This window comes from Suncus etruscus, chromosome 5 (genome assembly GCF_024139225.1).
Source record: "Suncus etruscus isolate mSunEtr1 chromosome 5, mSunEtr1.pri.cur, whole genome shotgun sequence".
NCBI classification, from domain to species: Eukaryota; Metazoa; Chordata; class Mammalia; order Eulipotyphla; family Soricidae; genus Suncus; species Suncus etruscus.
The window spans coordinates 73593856-73606176 of record NC_064852.1 but is presented as its reverse complement, the minus strand read 5'-3'; the positions used below and the strand labels follow the sequence as shown (position 1 = coordinate 73606176).

Sequence of the window (12321 nt, the reverse complement as noted above, 5' to 3'; positions counted from 1 at the left end):
TTCAACTTATCGTATGCTGTCTCAATTGAAGCAAATTTCTTTTTCCCCAGTATATCTATTGGAAACATTTCTTTCTATGGAAATAGATGTAAGTAAAACCAAAGACTTTAAATAAAAATTTTCTTTAATTATAATAATTTTTGAAGTTAAGTTTTCAAAGTTTTATTGTATATTTGCATTCATTACGCACTTTATATGTTTATAGTCTGCAGGACCCATCCTGTCATTAAAAACTAGCCCAGCATCATTTATTAGGAGGAGGTCTAGATTTTGATTATTGTAACAAATTCAAGTACTTATAATGAATGGGGACCCAAACATTGAAATTTTTGTTTGTTTGTTTTGGGGCCAGCCACATCTGACAGTGCTCAGGGTTTATTCCAGACTCTATGCTCAGCAATCACTCCTGGTGGTGCTCAAAGTACCACATGAGATGTTGGCCACCCAGGTTGGCTGCGTGCAAGACAAATGCCTTCTCTGCTGTGCTATCACTCTGTACCCCAAACATTAGAATTTTATCATGTTGCACTGAGTTAATATATTATTGCGGCCGAAAAGAAAAACCCTGGGCTGAAAGAGGATTGCAGAGTAATTAGTCATGTGTCCTTTCTGGCATTACTGGATGTGTGTTCATGGACAAATCATACAACTTACCCAAAACACAGATCCCATACTTTTAGGATAAAAGTTACCTTTATCACAAAGTATAATTTGGTAAATTATTGGATATAATAAAATTACTTTGTAAGCTCCATGATAAAAGCATGTGAATAAAAGCACAATGAAAATAGACACATTTTACAGGAATCTCTGCCCTTTGCCTAAGCAGCCCTTCAAATCCAATTCTATCAAGGCCCATCTTTTATCAAAAGACTCAGGAAGTGGTATGTTTCAACTTCTTAGCTGTGTGAGTTGAATGCTCAGCAGTACCCTGATTTAATGTTGCCTATCAAATAAAGAAGATGTCAAATCAGAAAATCGAGAGAATGATAACATTCTCTCATTTCTATGAATTTTTCATTTTACTCCAAGACAGTCAAAATGTACTATGTGGGTCAAGTCTCAGTCTCCTCAGGTTTGAACAGAAGGTCGAGGAGAATATTTTCTCAAGTTCTATTTGCAATTCAACTAAGGTCTCTTTAAGAGTCTTCGGAAGCAGTCAGTCCCCAAAGGCTGGTATCTTCAGGCACATCAAAAGGAGAATAGAGCCTCTAGCTGAAATACTTTGCCCAAAGTTATATCCTTTTCTTTAAGACCTTATAATTATTGGTGCTTCTTTTCCTCCCACTAATGAAAGGGTACAGTTATATAAAAAATGTAGTTTTTATGTTTTGTTCTTTCTAGAATAGACACCTGACATTCAGTCAGAATTGCCTGGCTACTAATTTAGAAGGTCAGTCACTCACAGCCTCCATGCATGCCAATGGTTTCAGCCAGCTGAAGTAACAGTAGAACCAATCAAATCTAATGGACTCATGCTAGGAAATAGAAACCACTAGCATCAACATTCACCACTTTAACAATTGTCTATTTTGAGCAGGCAGCTGTCAGAATGAAATTAGGATGGATGGAGGAGAGGTGAAGGTGGTATAATGTCACAAAAATACAAGATGGAAGTTAGGGTTTTTGTAGGGGTAAGTTTTTATTACAGGGTTATTTTGTTTTGTTTTGTTTTTTGCAGGAGCACATCTGGTTATGCTTATTCCTGACTCTGTGTACAGAGATCATTCCTGGTGGGCTGGAGGAAACATATGGGTACTGGAGATCAAACTATTTTTTTTTTTCTTGCGATGTGCCAATCAAGCACCTTACCTGCTCTACTCTTGCTCAGATACCATCTCAGTGTGTAACCTGAAGGGAAAGTCAATTTCCTTCTCTAACAGAGAATGATCGTCCAGAGGGATCAGATCAGGTAGTTTTTGAAGCTTCCTCTGGTGTTTATATTTTGGGATTCTCTAAACTATTCCTTAACCTCATCTACCCACATGAACACCCTTTTGAGTCATGAGACCACCTCAGAGAAAGGAAAATGAAGTTGTTCTTCCTATAACTTTATACTGTTCCTGTTTACACACTGATAGAGGAATATTAACAAGGACTCTGCTAACTTCAGTAGCCATGTTTTTACCCTCACAGCTCCCCATTAACCTGAATAAAACTTGCCTCAATTTTTTTTTAATTTTCTTTTTAATTTTCTAAGGGATCTTTTATTTTTCTAACTTTTGCCCACACATTCTCATTCCCTCTCTATCAGGTCACATCTCAGCACTCCAAGTATGGTCTTTATTTTCCTCATGCTAGTAGAAGTGTCCTGTGCATTGGCATATTTTGCCTAACAAAGCAGGTTCCATGTTCTGAAGTAACAAGGCATAGTAAAAGCTCTGATTTTTTTGTGTACAGTTGAGGTGGGTTTATTGAGCAATATTAAAGAAGCATCTTTTTTTAGTGTTTATAGAAAATGACTTTATATATATATATATGTTTTTATCTGACAAGATATCTGCCATGAAGTAACTCATCATACATTTATAGTCCATGTATAAAAAGAGATTTTTTAATTCCAACCAAAGTCACATGACAAGAAAAAAAGAATTAGAAACTTTATCTGGTTGAAGTTGCAGTGAACATAGAAGTCAGACAATTTTTGTTAAATTCTAAATCTGCTACTGACTAGCTAGGATTACAGGTGCAGCATTAATTTTTCTATTATTTCACTTTCTTATCTGTAAAACATTTGTGTGGTAGTGGATCATTCATAGTTTTGCTTTGAGCATGACTTATAAATGAAAACACAGATACACATATAACATACACCAAACCCGCCCCCTATCATTTTTCAGAACAAAATATACTATTTTGGGCAAGACCACCATGAAAGATTTCCATTATTCAGAAAAATTTTTGACAAGCCCAGAAGGAGGTAAAGGTAGTCACTAAAGCAGTAGAGGCCAGGGAGAGAACAGTAATAATGGTAGAATTAATACTATTAAGTGAAGGAGAATCCAAAGATAATTATTCAGCCCCATGTCTGTTACTTATTAGTAGTTGTGGAGAGCTTAAGGAAGTGACTCTGCCTTTGCCTATATTTTTTCTGCCTCTATTAATAAGGAGACTTAACATTTTTTGTTAGTTAAGCATAGTTGTCCTATGGACCAAAGAAAACAGTGTGAACTATCAAAGACCCCAGCTCTGTGGCATATGCTGTATTCATGAAAGACCACGAGCACCTAGAAAACAGAGTGAAATCAATTGCCATCATCTGAATTATCTGCAAAAATCTGAAATCTTAGTTTCCATTTTATTTCCATTACTCTATAGGTTAAGCTGGATGGTCTATAGAACCTGCCTTTAGGAATGAGCTTTAAGAAGAAGGCAAGTAATAAATATCCTTATAAAATAAATGTTCCACTGTATTCCTATGCATGCATATACATGTGTCATCATCTTAGAAACAAGACTAATTTATAGAAAATTAAGTTTAAAATAATATATACACAAATATCTATTTAAAATTTAGAGAGGATGCAAAACCTTTTATTTGAAAGTAAACAACAAAGCAGTGTTTTATATATTATTGATATCCTTGAAAAAATATATTTCCATCTTGAGAAGTTCTATTCTGAATGGATCAGCTTTGAAGAGTTGAGCAGGAAGTAATTTTCTGGCCAAGAGTATCCAGGACAACATTATGGCAAATATTTTATAAAATTAGGCTAATTTTTAAATGCGGTCTCTTAGATTAGATGTATAAAATGTAAGTAAACATCTTTGAATTCCTGAAAGTACTAATTACCTACTTTTAGAAACATTTCTAGGCCTTTGGCAATATTTAGGAGAAAGAATACCTAATATGTTTTTAACATTTTTTAGTTTTCTATTAACTAGGCAGTACTTGACTATTTTGTACCTTTTGATTTAGTAGCAGAAATGTGTTTTAGGTAAGCTATTCTTTCTCATTATTTTTCTAGATATAGAAATTGTGTGATAAATAAAAATATCTAAAGCTTCATGATTATCTTTTGGCCCATTATTAACCATTTTTATTGTGTTTATTAAAATTTTTGCTTTTTTAATCCTTCCTTTCATTCATGGTTTCTCAATGAAATCAAACTGTGTTCTTACCACATACAATCACACAAATGTTTCTACAAGTGTCTGAGTGAACAGACTTGAGAGCACGCAGAACAATTACATACATTTACACTTCAAAGGCAAAACTGTATTGTGTTCAACCGAAAGGAGAAGTTGAAAGGAGCCCTCTTCAATCTATTTATGTATTTTTCACCTGCCCCTAGTCTCAAAGCAACTTCATTGCATCTACTAAAATACTTGTTTTGTGTAACAGTAAAATCACAAACTTCATTTTACTTCAAAGTTTCTCTTTTTGTCACTCTTACGTACTTCTAGATGTCCAAAATTTGGAAGATTATGCAGTCAGTTCATTTACTCTCTCCTATCTACTTCTATTGCTGCTATTTTCAGTAAAATATTTTTGTTTCTTTTTCTCTCTGTAATTTAGTCTGGTTAGTGGCAAATATATGGTGCTATCTTTTACTTTTGTTTATGGCCAAAAATAAATAAATAAAAGCACTCTCTAGTTGTGTAGGAAAGAACTAAATTATTGCGTGAAAGTTCTAAAGGTCTAAGAGAATGCAGATAATTTTAATTGCTTTATCGAGGAATTAAATTTAAATTTGTCAAATTTAAAAAACAAAGCATTAAATAAAGCAATAAATTCAACATCATAACAGCATAGTGGTAAAAAAAAAATCATGCAATTCTTACTGTGCTTCAAAAACTAGGTGTGAATCCCTAGTGAATCTTGCTTGTAATCATGGTGCTTAAGTAAAGATTTTATATACATATAAATAAAAGCAAAAACAAAGTGATTTTATTCAAGTTCTTCTCATTCATGTCAAAACAAAAGTCTTACATTTTTTTCCATACAACTAAAAAATATTGTAATTTTACTAACACACACAAAACTAGGTGTGGTCCACAAAAATTTCTTTAAGTTGTTTAACTCTATTGATTTTATGAATACAGATTCAGAAAGTGTACTCTTAAAATAAGTTCATTTGAGCCCGGAGAGATAGCACATCAGCGTTTGCCTTGCAAGCAGCCGATCCAGAACCAAAGGTAGTTGGTTCAAATCCCGGTGTCCCTTATGGTCCCCTGTGCCTGCCAGGAGCTATTTCTGAGCAGACAGCCAGGAGTAACCCCTGAGCACCGCCGGGTGTGGCCCAAAAAAACCCCCAAAAAAACAAACAAACAAAAAAATAAGTTCATTTTTGGAGTGAGACTCTAGCTGCAAGCACATACTGCAAGCTGCAGTTTACTAGATAGGCTTTGAGTAAGTTTGAGTAAGACCTCTGTGTATATATATTGATTGAATGAAATAGACTTTAACATAAAGATCAACTGCAGTAAGGACTACAGTTAATTTTCATTAAAATATAGACTAAATATAAAATGTTAAAGTTACTGTTAGTAACAGTATTTATTTAAAACATATGTTATAGGCAAATTCCCAAGCAAAATGATATGAATTTTACTTTCTGACATAAAACATTTTGTAATTAAAGAAAAACAATTTCTTTTCTTGAAAGTCAAAATATAAAAAAGCAATCAGCAACCATAAATATCAATCAACTAAAAAGCATAAATTAATATATAAAGCATAGTGTAGAATAGAATACATGTACCTTAACCTATATACTTAATACATGTACTTAAACTATATAATTTTGCATATATGTAACATTAAAAAATTCAGAAGTCGGGGCCGGGCGGTGGCGCTGGAGGTAAGGTGCCTGCGCTAGCCTAGGACGGACCACGGTTCGATCCCCCGGCGTCCCATATGGTCCCCCAAGAAGCCAGGAGCAACTTCTGAGCGCATAGCCAGGAGTAACCCCTGAGCATCACAGGGTGTGGCCCAAAACCAAAAAAAAAAAAAAAAAAATTCAGAAGTCATTCTTATAAGATGACTCATTGAAAGCTTTATTGAAGTATGAAAGTTTCATACTCATTTAATATTTACATAATATCAACTTTCAAAATCATTTCAAAAAAGCAGAACTTTTATAATAGTATTGTGCAAACTTGTGCCAATACCAATGGAGTTACAAAATATAATTTCACTCAGAGGGGATAACAGTTTATCTTTTCTTATAGTTAGTGAAAAACATACAATAGGAGTTTTTCAGAAACACTGAATTAGGGTCCTTAGAATTTATCGGTCATAGTAAACTCATGGACCAGATGAAGATATACTACAGTTAGTCATTGATCAATGAAGAATTAAGATATGTGGGAGAAGAAGGATGAGGATCACACAGGTGAGGATGGTGGAAGGTTGTGGGAAAGAACAAACATCACTTGATGGGAATAAACTGTCTAGAAAATGGTAATAAGGCAAAATTTTCTTATTTAGAAGAATCAACTACCTTGGGAACAATATCATAGGAGAAATTTACAGCTATAACAGTAGGGCAGAAACAGGGAAAATATTGAAAGAACAGAGGGACTAAGGAGATGACAAAAATGAGTTATTGTGCTGTGAAAAATGTTTGCTCTTTAAAAAAAAAAGCAATGTAAGCACCTCAACAAAGATATGGTTCTTTGAAAACTGGAGGAAAAGGAGGAACAGGCAAGTCCGGAAACTAGCATTTGACTTTAAAATCAGAACAGGTGAACTTATACAAGGAAAATACTTATCTCCTTTCCTTAGTGCCAAAATCCTCATAGGATTTCTGTTAAGCCATTCTTAAGAAGATACTCAGAACACATAGGTGGCTCAGTGTTATAGTATTTGCCTTGTAAGCATGATTCTATGAGTGTTAACCCCAACACTGATTGCATACACTGACTTACACACTGTAATCATATGTGTGACCCCAGTTGTTGCAATAGTAACAAAGGAAATGTAAAGGAAGATAAGACATAAAATAAAATCTTATGAAGTTAGAACTTATTAACTAGTAGTAGCCAGTTATTATTTTTACTCATGAAATTAAATACATTTTTTCACTTTTCTTTTTTTTTCTTCCACTTTTTCACTCCCCTCCCCCCCCCATACAATAGGAATTAAATTCAGTTCTCCCACATGTAAGGCTCATGGTTTACTGTTTGAGTCACATCACCAGAACTTTTTGTTAGTTTGTTTATGAAATTTGTTTGTTAGATTATCTATGGAATAAGGCTACCCCTGGTTGCTCACAGACTTTCTGGCTCTGTGCTCAGGGGTGACCCCTGACTGTATTCAGAGGGATTAAATTAGGATCAGTCACCTATAAGGCAAGCAATCTTCCTGTACTATCTCTCAAACTTCAGGAATTAAATTGAAACCAAACCAGCGTATTAACAAACTTGTGAGGGTTTTGTTATTGATAAATTGTCAGTTGGAAGCTATATTATTCCAGTGACTTTTCAAATCTAGTGATAAATTTGGTGGTGTATAATGAAAAAACTGTAAGGGAGACAATGCCTAGAGCTCATGATTTAAGGGTTTCAGCAAGCTGCTAGTGTAACTTATATAAGGCTAGTTCTCCTATGTCTTTTTTAGGGGCTTCACCCAACTATATACAAGTCTTATTAATGGCTCTGCACCCAGGGATAATGCCTGCTGGGCTTAGGGGACCATATTGACTGCCAGGAATTTAACCAAATTGAACTATAAATAAGACAAACACCCTATCCATGGTATTACTATTTCTCCAGCCTCCAGTTCTCCTTTATTTGGATAGATTATTGTTTCTCCCTCCCTCCCACTTACCCTTCCTTCATTTCATTATACCTACCTTCCTTCCTTCCTTCCTTCCTTCCTTCCTTCCTTCCTTCCTTCCTTCCTTCCTTCCTTCCTTCCTTCCTTCCTTCCTTCCTTCCTTCCTTCCTTCCTTCCAGTTTCCTCTTACTTTCTCTCTCACATACACACATTTTCTTATCATGTTCTTTAACAATTTCCCTCTCATGCTTACTTTTTAAAATTATTATCTTAAAAAATCTTGCATCTATTTTTATAAGCCACCTTTTGGAGCTAAACTTAAAGAAAATCAAGTCCTAGCAACATGATTAATCAAATAATTTTTATTTGTGATCTTATAACTTTTATAACCATAAATACATAAACTTCCCTATACTTTTAATTAGATCAAACTTGTTTGGGTAAAAGCAAAAATAAATTCATTATTCACTTTCAAATAATGATGTAATAAGAGGGCTGAAAATAATTTGTGGGGACCCAAAACATAGGATACTAGGCAGTTAAAGTATCACATCCACCCTACTAGAAGAGAAGAGCATCAGGAAGTTGATTGCTGAGAGTGCCTTTATTTAGCCAAGGTGGGTTGTATGATAAGAGGGAGGGAACCTGGCCCTAAGCAGAATGACTCATCCTCACCAGCAAGCATGTCCATTTCTCCTACAGTCTGGAAGGTTTCCTTCATATGATAGCCTTCCTGTAACTTTCTGGGGCTGCAACCATTAACTTGCATAGATCAAATTTCAGAAAGTAACAAGTTCTAGGAGTCTTAATAAATCATCTACATGATAACAACATGATGTTTTGAAACTCATACAATTGCCTTTTCTCTGATTCAGAACTGTAGGTTGCTCAGTGCAGCATTCCTCCATTTTCACAGTCTGTCAGGCCTCTCACAGGATGTTAGAAACAAACAGCTTTAACTACTACTATAGTCCCGGGATTTTGTGTTCAAGATTGATAAATAACACACACACACACTCTCACACACACACACGTGTGTGTGTGTGTAAGATATGTGCTTTAAAGAATTTCAGATCAGTGCTGATCCATAATTTTAAAATAAATATTTAGGATCAATCCCTGAAGAAGTGAAAGACAAATAGCACTGCATAATTGTGAACATAGATTTCAATAATTTCTCTGTAGTTATCTACTCTAAGATCAAGACAAGTTAACTTCAGAGGGCTTCAATTTTTTCATCTTTATTGTGAATTTTTGCTTCTACAGCTTTCATTTCAAAGGGGTGAAGAACATGAGTGACACAATTTTTAATTATATCTAAGAACAATTAAGAGCTATTTGCCAATGGCTATCAATATAAGATATAGCTTCCCTGGAGTTGACATCACAGCAAAGAGCTCAAACTAACATGAATGCAGATACCTCGATATCTGCTACTTCTTAAAATATTATTTAGATCACAAATAAGAGTTCTTTACAGAGGCCAAACAAAGCCTTTGTTCTCATACCATGTATGATAAGTCTGAACTGTACACCCCATAATTTCCATTTCCAGGCAAATATTGGCTCAGGAATTGAATTTCAAGGTATAGATGGGCTGTCTTATCAATTGACAAATAGTGAACATATGGTTACAAAGTATCTTCACTAATCTATATTTGAATCAGATCAGATATTTACAACTTAGCTACCTTCTGGTAACATTATGAAAATAAATTCATTCTTTGTTTCTGAATGAAGATCCCCCAAGCACTGCTCAGGACATTCTAGAGCCTGTCCTGGCAATGCCTCGGATTGAGTCAATGAGGAAAGACATTTAAATGCTAAGATTTGAGCTGTTTATATGTTGATCAACATCAATTCTGGGTGTTGATCCTAGGATTCAAACTTAGGATGTCTGTTAAAAGTCATGTAGTGGCAGTAGTCTCTGGTTCTTGATCATAAAAATTATGTACCCAGATTCCCGAGTTATCATTAAAGCCCAGAAATTTAATTCTATGAAGAACGAGTTTATGAAAGGCTCATTAGACAGCTTTGGAATGGTGTGACCTTGGTAAAGTAACACAACTTTTCAGTAACCTTCTCTGTTAATTGGAAACCATAAGATTTTCTGCCTTTTTTTCTAGTTTCGATCAATCTCATCTACTATATATGTGTGCTCTTTGTATGTATTAAAGCTAAAAATATGAACTTTTTATCATATTTTTGTAACTCTGCACATTAGTTGTTGATTAACTTCTAACATTATTATTCCTATATAACTGAACTGAAATGTCTATTATCTTCACTAAACAAAGAACATTAAATGTTAGAGAGTAAAGTCATATTCCTCTTGTGATTATGGTGATCAATACTTACTATTATGCAGGATTATGGTTAAGATATGAGTTCTGAGAAGCCCAGAAATTTTTTTTTCACATGGTCCATTCCCAAATATGTTCCTTACAAACTTGCTAATAATAAAAAGTTTTAAAATGATGAATTCACTTCTTTGTGACTATCTTAATGGGATTACATTTGATTCAATTAAAAATAAATTATATTAAGAATTAAATTCATCTAATAATTTTAATAGGTTTTCAATAGAGTGAAGGACATGGAAGACAAGCAAATAGGTATAAGATCCAAAGTCTTAGAAAAGTGATACACTAATATCAGAATGTTTCTCTGATTAGATGGTAGAATATTTTGAACTATGTCAAATAATAAAAGTTGCTGTGATTCTAAAGTTAAAAATTCAGATGAATATTATCTAGAAACAAATCTCTGTTAGAGCCAAAATACTCAATGTAGAAAAAAAGGAAGGGAAGTGGTTCTTACCCAGCAGGCCTTGTGTCTCCAATGGCTCTATCTATTGGGATCAGATCACTAAGGTAGACATTGAAGTTACCTTCTTTCCATCTTTTTTCTGCTTCTTTCTTCTTTTCAGGTGGAACAAACACAGGGTGTCCAAATTGTCCTGGAGCTTTGGGGTCTCTTGGAGAGAGTGTCATATCTATTTTTAAAACATGATGCATTCCTTGGTCTTCTGATAAATATGTTTTGATAAGATTTTGATTGTATCCCATAGATTGGCTCTGGACAGTTAAGTTGATTCTTGTTGGCTTTTGCCCACCAGCTAAGGCTCGACCAGTTTCGGTTTGCAATACTGCTGTTCTTTGTAGAGTAAGTGAAGGAACAGAGACCTCACGTCTATTTTCCAAAACGTGTTTGCTTTGGAATTTATCCAGAGTTATAGGAAATATAGTTTTAAGACTGGAGGTTTCTTTGGAGCCCATCTTTAGGTCCTTCTCTTTGGTTATAATAACAACATGATTTTGAGAGAAATTGAATTTCTTTTCACCAGCCACTTTGGCTCCATCATTCTCCAGCAAGTCTCTGATCTGTGTTTCATTAAAATATTGCTTCTTTAAGTGATTTAAATTGGCAACAGGCTTGGAAATAGGAAGGCTTTGACTAAAATTTTGTTTATTTGTATGCAGGTCTTTGCCCTGAGTCTCAGTTTTATTTAAGGCTATAGTGGCCCTGGGTTTTGACATTGGAGAGTTAGCAGGAAATTGTGCTTTTGCCTTTACCGGTGAATGCTTCTTGGATCTGTCAGCATGAGGACTCTTAATGGCATCCTGGTTCCTTTCAGCTGTTTGTTTTAATGTGTTACTTTTGGGTCGCGGACTCTTGAGGGCCTTGTGACTTATTCCCTCAGATCCTGTGTGTGCAGTTATTCTGGCCAATGGTGTCCCTCTTGGTGCCACAAGTGGCGGTTTCTGAGCCCCCTGACTAATTATTTTCTTTGGATCCCCTTGATGAGAGATGCTCACTAGCTCCTCTGGTTTCCTGCTGGTGAAACTTACAGGGAGCGATGGCACTTGTGTTGGAAACCACAATGGAGAAAATTGACCCCTTCCTAGGTTTTTCAGATTATATCTTTCCCTTTGGGTCTGATACAAATCATTTTCGACCTTCATCATTCTCTTCTCAGCCTTTCTAAAGTTCTTTTTGCCCCACACACTCTTCTTGTAGCCCCTCATTGGGAATTTCACTTCTCTTTTGCTGCTGTATAATGTCTCTGTCTCTATTTGGTCGAGCTGATGTCTAAATTTTGTCTGCTCCCTCCTGATGATGTCTTCCTTAAGGATGAGAGTATTGATCTCACTGAATGAGAGGCGGAGAGCTGCCATGTCAAAGAGCAGCCAGATAACAGAAGTTACAAATATGAAAGCCAGGATGCGCTCACTTCCTCTAAAAAACTTTCGGATTTTGCTCATGGTACAAAGACTTCCCTTGCAGCCTGCCCTCCTGTTGAGTCAGCTTACCTTAAATGGAGAGGGCACTGAAGTAGCAGGAGCAGTAGGAGCAGCAGCAGCAGCAGCAGCAGAGTTGCCAGAAAGCGCCTTGTCCTCCCCTGAGCACAGCAGGAAACAGCAATCTAAGGGGGAAAGCTCAGCTCTTACTGCTTGTCAGTCTTTGCCTGCGTGGCATTTCACAGCACAGCATCTGTGCCTGCTGTGCTGGCCTCTGGCTAAGCCCTGCTACACACTGTCCAGAGGCCACTCCAGTAGCAGTCCATTCAAACCACTAGTCAACTCAACAAATCACTG

At 35.6% G+C, this 12321-nt stretch overlaps 1 protein-coding gene across 1 annotated transcript in view; it reads right to left on the bottom strand.

Annotated features, from left to right (window-relative positions):
* Positions 1-11988, bottom strand: part of GALNT5 (polypeptide N-acetylgalactosaminyltransferase 5) — a 50310-nt gene extending 38322 nt beyond the window's left edge. The window contains 1 exon segment of the mRNA XM_049773103.1: positions 10544-11988. Coding sequence (XP_049629060.1) covers positions 10544-11988 — 1445 coding nt within the window.
* Positions 11989-12321: the final 333 nt, after the last annotated feature.